The 17,417-nt window shown below is 39.1% G+C and overlaps 1 protein-coding gene across 1 annotated transcript; it reads right to left on the bottom strand.

Annotated features, from left to right (window-relative positions):
- Window positions 1-480: 480 nt before the first annotated feature.
- On the bottom strand, window positions 481-14,115 carry LOC306772443 (polypyrimidine tract-binding protein 1-like). The gene is made up of 15 exons (XM_079261905.1): window positions 14,073-14,115; window positions 13,808-13,838; window positions 10,715-10,775; window positions 10,385-10,557; window positions 9,818-9,964; window positions 9,299-9,469; window positions 7,795-7,905; window positions 7,372-7,552; window positions 7,185-7,262; window positions 6,865-7,028; window positions 5,357-5,390; window positions 4,286-4,378; window positions 3,929-4,145; window positions 3,568-3,645; window positions 481-3,259 (listed from the first exon to the last, which is right to left on the bottom strand). The coding sequence occupies exons 3-15, from the start codon at window positions 10,722-10,724 to the stop codon at window positions 3,127-3,129; spliced, it is 1,590 nt and encodes a 529-aa protein (XP_079118031.1). The 5' UTR covers window positions 10,725-10,775; window positions 13,808-13,838; window positions 14,073-14,115; the 3' UTR covers window positions 481-3,126.
- Between the last annotated feature and the right edge of the window lie 3,302 nt (window positions 14,116-17,417).

The raw sequence follows: 17,417 nt of genomic DNA, 5'->3' as shown, positions 1-17,417 counted from the left end.
ATTAATCATCTTATGTTGTGCAGGGACTTGGTTTCCACGGCAACCTGGTTCCCATGAGAGCTGGACCTGCAAAACTGAAAAGGTCAAAGCAGAGTGCATGAGGATGGAGGACTGTTCAAAGCCATTGGGAATAGCAAGAACCTAGTATTGCATACCAAATCAACTCTCCACCCTAAATCATCCCAACCGTTTTATCGAGGGAATGGGACAGCGTTGAACTGAGCAGTCAAGTTTCAGATGGGATGAGCACAAAGTTGGAAACACTGTCAAAAGATTCAAAAGAAACAAAAAACATACCAGCAGTAAACAGGATGGGAAATGTGGAAAATGTTACAGGATGTTAACTGGTACAGAGCAGCAATGTCAGAGTAATAAAAAATAAGGAGGAAGAGACAGAAACCAAATGAGGCCAGGTGAAAGGAGGAACAAACTAAAGATTTATTGAAGGCAGTAGAAGATGCAAGAGACAAGATCAGGATGGCAAAGGGGGGAGCAGGGCACATACAGAGACACTCGTCCTTTCAGATAGGTTTAATGTCTTTGAGTTACAAAAGATTGTTTCTTGTTTTACAGCTCAGGAGAGCTTAATATGTTTGTACTGTTTATCAAAATATACATGTTTTGAACGTAAAGTGTATATAATCCAAATTATTCTGTGGTACAAAAGCATGAATATATACAACCATCAACCCCGCTTCATACATTTTACCCCACCCTGCCCCCATATAAAAAGGTGAAACATAAAAGCTTTAACAAAATTGAAAGGTATACAACTTTCTATACTGTCAACATCACAGCGACAACTGTGCTCAATTAAGTATCCAATCTTAAGCAATCGCTATCAATGTTGGCTCTTTGTAAAGTAAAACAAACAGGGATACAATATACAGTATACGTTGTTACTCTAAAGACATTTTAACTGAATGCAACTTGTCCAAGGCATCTGAGGAACAGAAAACTGAACATTCGGAGCATTCTGGTTTTGTACATCAGGAATGATGGGGGAAAAAAAAAAAGTAAGACATCACAACACTACAAAACAGTAAGAGCAGAACATACTTTGGTCCTTAACAGCAATAACCGTTTGCAGCTACATGAAGCTTTGTTAAGTCATGCATAAGAATCTTTTACAAAAATAGAAACACAGCACATCTGTGACTGGTCCAAGACTACAGCGGTGGAGTCTCTGGAAACTGGTGCTTGAGGCACGCAGGAATGTGAAGAGGTTTAAGACTTCGGCGCGATGGTGCCAACTTGGACTTAACATCGAGGAAAAGTGCACTAATGTACCTGACTGTGGTGTAATTGTACACAGACAGGAACTGAGTGAGGGGCCGTCTCACTCTGTAAATCTGGTTTCCTGAATTAAAATAAAGGGAAAAAAACAGAAAACATTCTGGGTTTTTAAACACACAGCCCAAGACTGTCATAACCATCAACTGACAAATGCCTCCAAGCTGCCCTCTCTCAGGTGAGAATACCTGAATATAACGAGACAGGCATTTTTGCTGACGGGCAAATTGTAACGCCTGAAAGGGGGTAAACAGTCAACTGACCAGGCTAGTTTTAGCCTCAGATTTAAAAGTCAGAGTCAAGGCACTGCAATAGCCATCAAACTCAGCCACTACAAACAGGCATCAGTTACGGTGAGAAAAGATACACGTGTCATTTCTAACATGAAAAGAGAAGATAAATGAATGTATATGTGTACACAAATAGATGAACAAAATATGGTTAAATGAAGTCCTTAGACACCACTGCCCCCAGAGGACAACATGGAAGTGACGAGGGACTGTAAGACAGGAAGGCTTAATACAGCTCTACCCTGCAACAATAAACAGAACTAGACCACCTACAAAGATATTAATCATCTAACTGACTTACATTCATAGTTTCTAGATACATGTAATGGGGCTATATGCACACAATGATAAACATTTCTGCTTAAAGAAAATAAAGTAAATGAGCCACTTCCACCATTTAACAATGCTGGTACATGCCAAGAAAAAGAGGCAGTTTGAGAGCAGTTTCGTTTTCAAATCAAGCCAGGGCAATATGGCGGGGAAAAGTAAGGCACAAGACTGTAGACAATAAAAGAAAATCACGTCCATATTGACTAACATCTGATAGTGGCATGGACCCCGAGAAGAGAGGCGGGTAGTTACAAGTTAAAATAAGACGATGATGGTCTGTGAGCCCAAACTAAATCATTCGATTCAAACCGTCTTGACTGGCCAAACAAATTTAAGTGGCTTTTCAGAACAGCCCACACATATCTGCACAGCTACAAGTGTGAAAGGAATGCTGAAGTGTGTCTGGTGTGGCTACAATTCATTCACATGTGTGGTGGAGGTTGTCTTGAAGCGATTTGGTCAAAGGGACAGTTCATCAGCTGCCTCAACCTCCAGAATACGTTTCATCACAGAATTCTGCTCATTGCCCCCTAAGCCACATAAACATTGTTAGAAGAAAACAAATCATCAGGTTTGGTTACCAAAAACTGGTCCTGAACCAAACTGGACCAGTAACATACTGCGATTCTCTCTCTGATTCCTCTGCGAGGTTGTTTCTGTCAACAGTTGCAGTTTTGGTGTAACACTTCAGATAGTGTTCACATTCTCACAAGCAGAAGCTGGCACTTGTGATTGTAACCAAACTTAATGGAACGTTGAAGTCAGTTTTATAACTTTTATCGGAACAAAGTATCTGGCTTACTGCATAAATAAGACAGATTTTCTACTTTTATCCTGTATGCCACAGATTTAAATCAACTATTGAGATGGTCAGGAGACAATTCATGCATTTTTCTGCATTGTAAAAAAAAAACAAAAAAAACAGCAAAATCTGATTAAAAAAGAAAAACCCAAATTTTTTTTCTCAGGGATTGGGACAGGTAATCAGAACAAGAATCTAAACAGAATGGTTAAAATCCAATAACCAAACCCAATTATTTTGAATAGACAGAAGAATGACAAAGCAACACCCCATCCCCACAAAAAAAAAAAAAAAGAAACAAAAAACACCACCACTACAAACAGACTATAAAGGCTATTTCCACTGAAGGCAACCTTGAGTATAGTAGCAATCAGATGACAACAGGCTTGGAGGGTGGAAAAAAAAAGGCACTCAGATGGTGGACTTAGAAAATGACACTCGAAGATGGTGGTTCTCTCCCAGGTCATGGTTGTGGAACTCGATGAGGGACTCGATTGCCTCCTCAACTGAGCCCATCTGGATCAAGGCCATCTTGCGGTCCTTCCTGTTCAGAAGAAAAAAAGATAAAAAGAAACAAAATGTTAAGAATGTTCTGCAAGTGTCAAGATGTTGGCCACGTCTGTGCTGGTAACTTCTTATTTATAAGTTATCTGTATGATGGAATACTCCATTTCTATCAAAATACATAAATATGTCTAACAATATACAAAAAAAACAAAAAAAAACAAACAAACAGCAGAAGTGACTTTTTTATTTAACATTTTGACTTTCCTGAAGAAAGCAACTTCTCATTAGACTATTTAAAAAAAAAAAGAAAAAAAGAAAAAAAAGAAACTAATCTTGTAGACTTACTGAAAGAACTTGAAGGCTTTGACTGTGGCTCCTGAGCTGGCAAATAGTCTCCTGAGATCATCCTCAACTACTGAAGGCCTGAAAGCAGACAGTCATTGGTTAGGAAGACCCCCCAAAAAACAAAGAGAATAAAAATACATACATCACTGATGTGTCTTAACAACTCATTACACTACTATTTTGTATGTTACTGGTGTGGTAAAACAAGGCACAAGGAAAAAAAACCTCTTAAAGTTACATGTATTTACACTCTCTAAACTTAAGTCAAAAGCACTAAATATAGAAAGAGACACCAAACAACCAAGGAAAAAGCTCAGCACACAGAAGCTGCTAAAAACTAGGCTTCTGCAGCAGTACTCACGGTATGTTGGAGAGGTGGAGTGTTGCAGAGGGTGGGAAGATGTTGGAGTAATTTTTGGAGCCAGGCTTCTTGAAACGATGCAGCGGTGAGTTGCTGTAATCCTTTGTGAGGCCCTGATCTTCATGGCCCTCCCTGGGCAGCTGAACTGTTGTGTGTTTTGACAACGTCACACGCATGGCCCTGCCATGAAGACGCTGGCCATTTAAGTGGCTCATTGCTGAGGAACAAACACAAGTCAGCCTGTTGCACAACTAATTTCACTCATTTTTCTTTCAATGTACAGATTCTTTTATTTCTGTGAAAAAAAGGAAACCTGCCAAGTAAGGCAGAAAGAAATTTCAGTAAAGTGTAGCTTACCAAGTTGTGCTTGTGTGCCATCAGACATTTGGACTAGAGCATTCTCCTTCTTGTTGAAAAGGATTTTCACTCTCATAACATCGCCATACACACCTATGGAGTAAGGGGAGGGTGTCACAATGCAAGTGGAGCAAAAACAACATACAACACAACCTTAACAGGAGACGCACAACCAATCACAGCAACAAAAACCATTTAAACCATCAAATTACAGATCTTAAACAGCCTGATTGAAGTAATCGTTGTACTAATCTACTAATCTTTTGCCCAATTCTGCTAGCTAAACCTACCTAAGCCCTCTTGAGACAAATGCACAGATGACAGCTAAATGTCTTTGGAAGGGAGAGGGAATGGTTTAAAGACAAAAATCAGAGGCATAAGATGAGCAGTTGTGACATTTTTGATTGTTCTAAAGTCAAGAAAAAGTTGATTATTTGGAGGCCTAAATGGAAACATGCAGAAAAAACACTACACATGCATGTACCTATATTAGATCGACAGACAAACAATAAAATAGTACAGCAACATAACCAAAGGGTTACATAAGCACTTAAGAAGCAGCATTTCATCTATTCACTGTTGCAGTATGAGTTAACACAGCAACAAAAAGCAAAAGCAAATAAAACCTGAAATCAGTCATTTTTCATGACTTAAATTTTAATGATCAAGGGAGAACATTTATAAAAACCTAGCCTCTCATTCCAAACAAGATGTTCCACTCATTTCTATTTACTTGGGCAATATTTTCACTGAAGGGATGTGTACTTTGAGTATGAAATTTTCCTCTTTTTTTTTTTTTAAGCCCTTATTGATCAAGCTAGCTCAAAATAAAATGAAATGCTGCAGCCTAGTGTGGTGTCTCACCTTGCTTTTCTCACACAAACCCACAACAACCAAACCAGATCATACAAATCCCAAAACCGACACCCCAACCCCTCATAGCCTTGTAGTCTGATGATGAACCATCAGTGGTTAAACAAATAAACAAAGCCAACAACATGAGACAAGACATGCCCACCTCGCCAGGTAACAGTAGTAATAAAAAAAGGAGATGAAAGGATGATAACGTACCGAAAAGAATAAAGAGGCAGTGTGGCGTAACGCTCTTTAGAGACAGCAGGGGGGAGCAGCGGGGCAGGGGGCCAAAAAGGGAGAGGGGACAGGGGAAAAGAGACGGAGCGGAGTGGAGGACAGTGGAGTGGAGTCGGGACATGTCCGCAGGCCACAGGCAGCGAGGTCCACAGGAAGGCCACAGTACCATGGAGGAAGGAGAGGCATGAGGGACGAAGAGAATGAGGAGAGGATTTCAACAGAGTGAGAAGATGAGAGATGAGAGGGGAAAGATGGGAAGGGGCAGATTGTGGCCAAAAGAAAAAAAAAAAAAGAAAAAAAAAAGAGAAAACCATAAAAAATAAATAAATAAATACAATGGGGGGGGGGGGGGGGGGGGGGGGGGGGGAAGAAAAAAAACAAACAAAAAAAACACAAAATGGGGACCAGGTTCCGATGTTTTATGTTCAATTTGTGGGTTATTTCCAAATTGGGAACAATGTCAAGAGGAAAACAGAGGGTTGGGTGGATGGAGGGAAAGGTGGTAGTAATAGTAGTAACGGAGGAGTGCCAGAGGGAAGAGGAGGGCATATGTTACAATTGGTCATGGGGCGTGCAGTCAGTTGGCAAGATATGAGGTGAGGGGATTTAAAAACAAAAATAAGGAGGGGGACAGAAAGAGAGAAAAAAAGAAGTAAAAAAAACAAAAACAAAAAGCAAAACAAGGTCAGTATACACAAAGAAATGTAGTGCTTCAGACAGTAGAGCTGGCTAAATTAAAATGCACTGTCACTATGGGAACACTAGGAGAAAAAGAAGAGAAAAAAAGATTAACAATGAAATACAGAAAAAAGCAGAGACAATATGTACTTTTATATTACCCCTCCTTTGTTTATAGATTAAAAGTTACATTTAAAAAAATCAAATCTGAATGTATATCTTCAGTGTGAAGGATGAGATCTTCAAATGAACATGTTTCATATTACGATGCTATCGCTACAACTAAATGTAATGAGTGTGAGCAACTGATTTTACACTCTACACGCTATATAAAGGAAGCTACAACAATGCATACCAAAAGTAATATTGTCTCTTCAACAACTCAAGAATGATTTTAACTAATGGACAAAATGAAGATATGAAATGGTAAGGCTTAAAAAACAAAAACAAAAACAGGAAGTTAGTCTTTTTTTTTTTTTTTTTTTTTAAAAACTTAAAATTCACAGTGAGCAAAGTGGCAGGTCAGAGATGCAGCAGGTTTGGTCAAACACAGAGAAGTCCTGAAAGAGAGGAGCCTTTCACTTTATAACCCTAATGTCTTTAAAAACAATGGTGAAGGTACTTTAACTTGTACGATCACATGGAGACAGATGGTGGGAAGACAGGCTAAAACACTTATTTCTCTGCAGGTGGGTCCAAGTTTACATTCCACAGTGTAAACAAAAAAACGTTATAAAATTAAATGTTGCTCAACACGACGCTGATGGTACAACGATGTAGGTCTGTCTAAGTCTGGTAAGTATACTGACCTCAGGGTTTAGGTTGCTGACCAACAAGACATTGTGTCCCCCAGCAGCAGCAAGACCTGACAGGCCTAGCCGAGAGGCTGCTGCAGCAGCGGCAGCTGCTGCCATGCCACTGTGGCCCACTCCCAGGGATGCTAGGGCACTGGGAATACCAGGCACTGACAGACCTAAAAGAAACAAACATTACTTTCAATTTAACACACTTCGCTGATAAAAATGAGGAAATCTAGCTTTAAAATGTCAGGACAAATGATGTGATAGAGAATGTGGTTGTACAAACGACATAAATGCCTTATCAAATAAATAGTAGGTTTTCTACTGACCTGCCTGCTGGATAGCAAAGGTTGGAGGGAAAGCATGAGCTCCACCATAGGGAGAGGCCGAGATTATGCCTGGTGCAGCTGATAAAGACAAACAGACACTTTCCCTCAATAAAACTGAAAAAAATATGAGCCTTCTGAAATAAAACCCAGGGCTTGAGAAGTTCTTAAAATCTTAATCACATCTTACCAAATGCAGCAGCTGCCATAGTCTGGGGATCAATGGAGGGCTGGGAATCTGCAGTAGGAAGATCTGGGCGGGTGTAATCCCTGCTCTTGTCATTGTTATACTTGACATTGAGGCTGGTGAGCTTGGAGAAGCTGATTCTCAGGGTACAGCAAGCATTGTAAATGTTCTGGCCATCCAGGGACTAAGGATGACAATGAGCAATTAAGCCAGTGAAAACAATGAGTTTTACTTCAGTTCTTGTATTTAATCCACAGTATAAAATCTGTTACAACTGCAATGAAATGCTTCAAACTGGTTCAGTCATAGCCAGTCAAGCATGACTACCACAGAGAACTGAATACTTGTTTAACGGTTACCTAGCAGCAACACCTTCAGACTAAAACTATATAAGGAAAAAAAGCACATTAATTTAACCAGTCTTACCAGTTTTGCATGCTGAGCTGTCATGGCATCAGCGTACTGGATCAGAGCCTGGAACTGGTTGTTCTTGGTGAAAGTGATGATCTTAAGCACAGTTCCAAACTTTGAAAATATCTGGAGAGAGAGAGACAATACAGAGAAAGGTTCTATTAACAATTGTTTGTTCCTATTGACATCCAACATTTTCCAACTATCACAGCTGGTTATACATGAGGCCGACAATCAGTAAGTGTGTGGCATAGGTACTTTTCCTATGTTCGCCTACACGCCAGTGTTTCACTCCATTTGGTTATTTCTCCTTCTTTCATTTTGGGCTTATTTGACTTGTAGACTACTAATCTCATCTGGCAGAGAGAATGCTCCATCTAAATGTTTGTACAACAGAGCACAGAACGCAGATGATGGGGACAACAGGAAGCCATCAGTTAACATTTCCCACCCATGTTCTCCTCTGTCATCCTAATTTCTCCAAAAACAAGGAACACTTTCACAGCATGGCCACGCTGAATGGAAAAAGAGCTTGAGAACCAATGATAATAACAACTCAAGTGATGCCACATCTGCTTGACATTAGAGAAGAACACAATAGGAAGCTGTTTACTTCGCTTATTGTTTTTTTTTTGTTTGTTTGTTTTTTTTAAATAATCTCTGCCTTCAGCTTTCCCTTACTTTCTAACACATATTCTGCCATTGTCCTCTACAGTGGGGGCTCTTCTCGTGCATGTCCAGATAAACTGGGCTTGGGTGAAAGCTGAATTCATGTTTACAGTTTATGAGCCATTTTGTTTAATACTGGTGATGCAAAAGACGTCAAGGGAACCTGTCAGAATGGCTGGTTCTTCACATTGGGTTGACAAAATTTCCCTGTTATACTGAAGCAGCACATAAAGAAGACTTAGCTTTATTTTTTCTAGCAAAGGCAAAACATTTGTTGGTCTCAAAATGTATGTTATAATGCAATACAGCAGAAATTATCGTGAAAGTTCACAAAAAAAAAAAAAAGAGCATATGATGCCACACTTTAAAAAGGTGCTTATTGTTTTTAGGACTCCCCCCACCATTTCTAAACAAAAGCTGGCTGAGAATGGAAAACGTTGAAAAGGCTCACTGACAGTCTCAAGTTACACAAATGTACTGAGACTGGATTGTTTTCCTGTGTTGCATTGTAACAAATATTAAAATGTGCAATTAAATGCAGACATTAAAATGACAAACTGTACAACTTATTGTCTGAATCATATAAAGTGCAGGTAAAAACAAATTCAGGATTTTGAATTGAAAAGTAGATTTATCAGTAATGTGTTGATAGCTGCACAGCACAGCTGATAGTGCAACTTAAGATGCATTTTTCTAAGCATGAAGAGCAGGTTATGAAATAAGTAACTTCAGTGGTTTTCTTTTCTTCGCTGTACAAAAACAAATTTCAGTAACAATGACAAAACTAATAAATTAATGTTACACTACTTTTTTTCTGCCTGTAACAAAAATCTGTTGAGGTTGATTGTACCTGGTGCAGAACATCAAGAGTGACAGGGTAGAAGAGGTTTTCCACAATAACTCTGAGAACAGGGCTTTGGGCTGCTGCTCCTCCCATGCTAGCCGCATCTGTAGAAATAGCCATGCTTCCCATCCCACCTCCATGCAGGGCATTGACTGCCTGCAGAGCTGCCTGGGCACGCTTCAGAAAAGAAAAAGAAAGAGCATCTCGGTTTAGCGAAAAGGAAATAAATGCACAAGCAAGTATGTAGCATAATGTGAATACTGTTAACTAAACAAATTAACATTGTATGTTTGATTATATTGATTATTAAGTGCTTTTGTTATATTTTTAAAATATGTAAAGCACTGTGCTCTTCTTTTGTATGAAAAGTGATTCATAAATAAATTGCAATTTAATTTGATGTTTACTTTCTGCAAGTAGTCAAAAACTGAGCTCTTATGCTTCAAGGACTAAAAGAAATAAACAGTGCTCCTTTCCAAACAGTCACAATTAAAATCAAGGTCATGGTTTAGCCCAAACTCTTACCACTTGGTTTGGAGAGTTGTCCGTCTTGAGTTCCTTATGAGTCGAGTACTGCATGTAAATGGGGTGGTTTCTGATGACAGGGGTGACAGACGAGTAGTAGTTCACCATTGTCTGCGCACACTCCTCGCTGTTGAGTTCCAAGAAGGCCTGCAGAGGGAGGAGCAGAAAAACATGCCATTTGTTTCTGGCATCACACAGAAAAGATGCCACCATGAAAAGCCTTTTTTGTCCACTTATTTATGTTATCTCACTCCATTTTAACCCTTAATAATTAACAGCTTGGCTGCAATTGCACGTTTTTTGGATTGGTGCTGTGGGGTTTTAAATACAAAACGGGAGAAAGATTTGCTAAAAGGTCTTTTTCCAGCAAATCTTTACAAGTAGAATTGTCAGTCTACAATTAAATTACAAAGATATAACAAGGAATCACTGTTGGTTTAAGGTGAGGACAGAAGGTCTGAAAGCTGATCCGTGCACCAAACTTTGAATGGAAAAAAAAAAAACTATTTTACCAGTACTGCAAGTCATACTGGTTTAGTGAGCAGATCTGCATCTATGTTTTCTTACCTGGTTTTTCCCTTTTAACATCAGCAGATTAGTGACCTTCCCAAAGGGCAGTCCTAGGCTTATAACTTCAGCCTCATTGATGTCACTGGGCAGTTTGCGTACATGGACAACACGTGACGGAACACCAGGACTGCGGACGTCACCTTTGAATTTTTTGCTGTCGTTGCCATTGGCTGCAAGAGAAAACAGAAGCTGATACAATTAGGGAGGGAACATAAGGCTCTGGTTCTTCTTGAATAATGGACTGATCGTCATGGCAACACAAACAACACAGACACGTCAAGCACTTCAATAAAAAAGGATTCAACCCTCCATGGCAACCCCCCCTACCTGAGTTCATGATATAGGGTCCGTTGGGTATGCAGGAAGAAAAGAGTTCGTCGGATCCCCTCTGAAGGAGAAGAGAAAAAAAAACAATGGTTCACCTCAGTGCATTCACCAATGAAGGTACAGCATGGCAGGTTGAGAGCACAGCTCTCATATTACTGAGCCATTGTATGATAAAGCAGAAAGTAATGTGATAACCAAAGGAGGATCCAATAAACACAACTGAAAAAGGGCTCCACCTTCTTCAGCAGGAAAAATTCAGTGACATTGCTTGTTTGTAGGAATCACTGCTCTTTTAACAAAAGTACCTGAAGCACACACACACACACACACCAGCAGTCACAATTTAAGACAAACAGCTGTCAGTATATCCCATCTTCTAATGGAAATTTTAGGAAGAAGGCCAACATACTCAAACACTGAACTGCAATGTAAGATGTGGACACTCCCAGCTACAACACATTACTGTGTGCCTTGTTAAGCGTCTCTTTAATAGATATAGAGTGTCGTTTCACTGCTGTTCTCATGGTTCAGTATATTTGCGGTTGTGCAAGATGAAGTATTGCAGTCACAAGAAGTGGCTCAGCAGTCTAAGCTCCGCAACACTCTACAATGAGTGTCCTGTTCGGACTGAGACTAGGGGCATTGTTACCCAGCAGCACACATATGGAGCCCCAAGGAGACTCAAGTTGTTCAAGAGCCACACAGTGCTTTAGCAACAACTACCAAAGCAGGTTTGCTAGCATTCTTCCCTTCCATGTGAATCAAAACAAGAAAAAAGTTGCAAATAGTGACAGCTACTATGAGCGTGAAGCACTGAAAGTGTTACGCTCTTTGACTGCATCTGCTGCTTAGACACACAACAGCAGCTTAAATAAATCAAATTACATACAACAAGAGTACAAATTTCTATTCTCTCTCTGTGCTCTGTGCCATTTCACTCAGGGGGCCTCTGAGTGAAATCAATTAACCATTAGTACAATAGTATGTTGTAGTTTGTTCAACTATATATTAAAAGGGAACAAAATAAGGTATAAGTCTGCCCATTAAAGCCCAATGGTACTTGAATTATATATATATATATATATATATAAAATCTACATAAGTTGGTACAGATCAGATGCTAGCCATAGAGAAAAGAAAAAAAAAATCTAAGGAAACGGCACCAGCCCAACTTCCTGGCTGTGAGCAGGCTGTGTGACACTATCAGTCAGCAGACAAACTCTAAACAGGAAGGGAAGCAAGACCAGGCCTGCTTCCAGAGTTTGCTAAACTTCCTCAAGTTTACTGTTAAAAGGCTGGGCCTGCTCCCTCTCCACTTCCTCATTCTAATATCAATTTTAGAGGTCAGACACTACAGTTCAGAGCAGGAGCTTTTTTTGAAAAATCAAAATGAGAATAAGTGTGAGTGACTGAACACAGCAGCTTTTTGGAAGAATGGGAGGCAAGCTACAAAACTAATGGGGAAAAAGTGTGCACATACAGACACACAAACACAAACAAAAAGCACCAGGAGGTTTGCTGCAGACTCCCAAAGCTTCAAACCCATTCTCCCCAAAACAAAGTCAAACTAAATGTTTACACCCTGTGTTTGTTCAAGGTGCTGACAACATAATGGTAACCTTTGCATAATGTTGACACATTGCTGGCTCATATACTGAAACTCATACGCAGTGGCAACAACAGTGTTTTCAACTTAGTTTTCTTTTTAAAGTCCACAGCAGTGTTGGTAAAAATTAAAAAAAATAAAAATCTTAAAAAGAGTTGATATCTGTGAACTTTTGTAGACTTTGAGCAACTTTGTTCGGGATGGGAATGGCGACTAGTAATCTCTCAGAAGAGATACACATACACATCTTAAAAGGAGCAGTGCAGGTACAGACATGTTTGTTCATTATAATCAGCCATCACAAGCAGAGGGGGGCAGGGAACTGTGTTTCAACTAGGGGCTGGAGGGGGGGGATTGGAATGTGACCGCGGAATGCCAGACGCTCTGCCCAGACGGAATAATTACAGATTCCAGAAAGGCAAGGCTCCATAACTTAGCATCATCATTACCACAGCACATTAAACTCGGAAAACAGGAAAAGTTAAAGAAGAGCAGATCACATTAGAAGTGAACTAGTTAGAATGGTGTATTGTTCTCCACGATGAAAAACAGGCCTTACTGAAATGAATACAGGAGGTGGGGAGTGTCCCTGTAACAGGCGTTAGTATCAGAGGTCCTGTTTAAACATTGTTAAGACCTTTGGCTAGGGGGTTGAGGACATTTGTAGGAGGATGGTTACAGCAGTGTATTGAGATCAATTAGTCTGCCTACACATCGCTTTCCTGGGTCATGCAACCAAGGATCACTTCAGCAGGAAATTTTTACTGGTCACATGTTTACAGCCAATAGTGTGCTAAAAAAAAAAAAAAGAAGGAAAAAAAAAAAAACAATGGGTTTGTTTATCAGCAAGTAAGCACAAACAAAACAGTTACATAAGCATATCAGGGCTTAATCAAAATTGTAAATTGTTTAGAGGGCGATTTGTGCAAAAAAAAAAAAAAAATTTAAAAATAAAGACTAGCAACATCTGTCAAAAGTGCCTGTAAATGGAAAAAAGAATTGTACCGACCCCCCCCCTCAAAAAATATGTTCTATCAAAAATATTTAACATTCTATGTTCAAAGTCCTGTGCATAGTTTTGAGCTTTGTGTGCTGATCCTTGTGTAGTATGCCATTGAAGTTTAAATGCAAAAAAAAAAAAAAAAAAAAAAAAAACAATCTGAAACTGCAGAACCAATCTATGAAGGTTGATTTTGAACAACAGTTCAGTAATTACAAATTAAATGCTTGAGAGCTGACACTTTTTACTGGCATTTCTTACTGTGAAAAAAGTTATTACTATGATAAACAGCAGAAATGTAATAGTTTTCAATAAATAACCATAAGTCTTTTTAAAGCTACAAAACATTTAAGAGTTGAAGACAAATCATTAAAACTCTAAGCTTCGCTAATACCACAGACAATAACTACACAGAGACACCAACAAGTAAACAAAAAAGTGAAATGAGGAAGAAGTGAAGAGTACAATCAACTCAAAATGTGCCTACCTTTGTGCCAACTGATATGTCATGGACACTGCTGTAAAAGTAAAACAGTTCTCAATTAAAATAACTTCATAAATCAGTCACGTTTTTTTTTTTAACGAGTTCAGTTAAAATACAGATGTTTACCAGTTAAGAAACAAGAAAACTGCATATAACGCTTGTTACAGTACATACAGAAGCAACTTCCTTGTTCACAGATATTCACAAAGTACCTCAGAAACACAGCTAAAACCAAAAGGAGACATGGCAGAATACACCAAATACGTACTCGATTTCAGGGACGTAGCCGGATCCCAGAGGGTACAACTCAGTGGCGTCTAGGCGGCTGCAGCAAATTAGAAACACAAACAGAAAAACTTCGTCAAAACAAGTGAGAATTATACGAACAATAAACAATCATTTTCCGCTTCAACTGAGTTCAAAGACCATCAAACATTGCCTTCGGAGTGGTTCGATCTACCAAAACCAGGTGATCGGACTATTCGAAAACGTGTGAAGTAATCTATACACTATCATATATCGTACCCCGATTAGATAACTCGGCGTAGATGTCTGTGATTCAATCAACATGAAACGTTCAGGCCAGACATCTTCTACATGGCCCTGGCGCTCAGCAGACAAATGAATGCGGAAATGAGACACGTTGCTTTAGCTAGTGCTCGAGCTCCCGTGAAACGAAGTTACAAAGGTGCAGTTAGCAACATCAACTCATGCCTGCGTTAGCAAACGCATGTGTTGAGGGAAAAACGTCATGCTCGACGTTAGTAACACTGACTCTGATAAATAAGAAACAATACTTCATGGTTTTCCAGAAATAAATAAAATAACTTAGTTCAAGCGAGTGACTTTAGTTATGACGAATAGCCGTGACGGTGTCGGTGGCTAACAGTTGCTAGTTAGCGTCCGCTTCTGCTAACTGTTGCATGTTTTGAAGAAGAAAAAAAAAGCCGATTTGAGTTAACTTTCCCGGTCTAATTGTTAAGCAAATCTACCATAGAAGTTCTAAAACCTTAATAAACAACATTCATCAAAAAGGTATTTACTTCTTGGACATGTTTTGTTTAAAAAACTAAGTCTTAAGTGCGGTTGTTTCCACTTACCCGTCCATTGCACAAGAAAAAAACTGCAGGTCTGAAGCGGAGGTAGGGCGGCACTCTTGCTTGATTTTCTTACAAAATGGCTGAACACGCAAAGGCGAGCTCTGATTGGTCCAAGCAGTTCGAAGAACAAAAAGTGGGAGGGGACAAGCCTCTATGCGAGTGCTGATTGGACAAAACGACTATCATTTCGGGAAAAAATAAGGCCGCGGCAAATTTCCAGTATATCATGTCAAGTGTTTGGGCTAAGATCAAACGTTTACTCAGCATTGGCAAACACATCATGTAGGACAGTGGTCCTCAACTTTTTTTTTGCAACACAGTACCCCTTGTAAAATATTTTTTCAGCCAAGTACCCCTAACCACTGCAAAGTATTTTTAGTTAAGAAAACCCATGAAATACAGCACTTCGTCATTTGTGTTTGGTTTATTAAACTTTTGTTAGCATTGTCAAGGCGACAGTATGATTTGGCTCATAACAGATGGGGTTCAAGTCAGAATGTGGGATTTTAGGAGGAATGAACTGGTGTAAATCTAAATGTAAATTCAGTTTATAAATGTAAACTTACAATTATTGAAATATACTAAATATTTATATAATATTACATTAAGGATGTTTTAAAGAAAACATAAAAAATGTTTCCAAAAAATTCTAAGTACCCCCTGGAATGCCTTGAAGTACCCCCAGGGGTATACGTACCCCCATTAGAGAAACAGTGATGTAGGACAACCTCTTGAAAATTTCCAAAATATTTTAAATCTACAATTGTATGTATGGGATTTTGTTTTTATTTAATTATGCAATGAATATATTGTTTTAGTGGTACTGTTGAATATGAAAATGTACTCACTATCTTTAAAGATTTGGTTAACCTGTAATTCTCTGGCTAAGATGTTCAAGCCATTATACAGCAAACAAACACACCAGCTACATATTATAACAAATATAGACAATGATCCGGTGATGATTGAAGATTTTTTCTTCTCCAGACTTTGAGAATGAATGCTGTGACACACAATTCAACAAGAGAGACAGGCAATAGCAATACACTAGACACTGTGGTATAACTATCTGGCTTTTATGTACATTTTGTTTCATGTCCAAACTGCTGCTATATGCTCTATATGCCCCACATGGGCCCCAAGTGGACGTGGGCCCCTGGACCTGTGCCCACAATGCCCATTGGATAATCCAGCCTTGCCTGCAGCTCATTCAAAGCTCTGTTTTGAGTCCTCATTAAGACCAAGAAAGTGGACCACATTAGTCCAGTTTTGAAGTCTTTGCATTGGCTACTTCTCCGTCACAGGATAGACTTTAATATTCTGTTGCTGTTCTATAAAACTCATTTTTGTTTGGGACCAAAGTACATCAATGACTTCTTAACCCAGTATGAGCCTACCAGAACCCTCCGGTCATCTGGATCTGGTCTTTTATCAGTTCCCAGAGTCAGAACCAGAAGTAGAGAAGGCGCATTGAGCTTCTATGCTTCAAACACAGAGAAAGCCTCAGATCAGCTGAAACACTCAGTTTATTTCAAACTTGACATCACAAAAAAAAGGACCAGCACTCTCTGTCAAAATTAAAACTGAAACTCTGACTACCTAAATAGAACTATATAGTATGTAATATTTGAAATAGAATGTGTAAATAAGATATTTTTGTTGACGGTATTGATGTAATTTAAATCAGCAGTTTCCTTTCTAACAAAATGACATTGCAGCTGATTGTTTCTGATCGTGATGAATGAGAAGTGAACGAATGTCTTTGAAATATAATGTTGAGAAATAATATAAACTGAGAGCCAGTGTCTGGTGACAGCAGGCCGAAGCGGCAAACTGTCACAGCTGATGATGTAGTGACTGAGCTCTGTTCATATTATAATTTGTTTCTGGAAAATATGAGTCTTGGACAGAAGCTGGTGCTGTACGTTGATGTAATGAGTTTGATTGTTTCATTACATTATGTTTGTGTGCCTTTCCTAACAAACCAATTACAGAGGAAAGGTAATTATGGGTAACTGATAGCATGGCAGCAATTAGATTTTGCTGCCATTGTGGAGCCAAATGGGATGATTTATGTGTTCTATACTTCAATTTATATTTGTATTTTTCAAATTCAAATATATTCAACATTATACAACCTCATTCTTTTCACTTTTTCATGATTCCTTTATGTTCCATTGTGCAATCCATTGATGTTTTTCATTTATGTAAGTGTGGACAAGCATTGTCAGGGATATGACCCAAAAACAGCACACAATACATCCTCTGTCTGGATATCACACAGTTCTGCTGCGTCTCTTAGGAGGTAAAAGGTGTCTCTCAAACTGTTTATAATGCATTCATGTTGGACTCGGGAGGATTATTAACCGGTCATTTATCAGATGTAGCACAGCTGTTTGATACGTTAATATAATTATAGCTGTTGTGTTGAATCATGAATACCTGGCCTGATAAATTGCTCCGTTTTCATGCCTCCTTCTCTTTGTCACCCTAATTAACCCTCATTTTCCCCC

This window comes from Telmatherina bonti (assembly GCF_933228915.1).
Source record: "Telmatherina bonti genome assembly, chromosome: 22".
In the NCBI taxonomy this organism is placed as follows: domain Eukaryota; kingdom Metazoa; phylum Chordata; class Actinopteri; order Atheriniformes; family Telmatherinidae; genus Telmatherina; species Telmatherina bonti.
The sequence above is the reverse complement of the archived record's forward strand: the minus strand, read 5'-3'. Positions and strand labels throughout refer to the sequence as shown.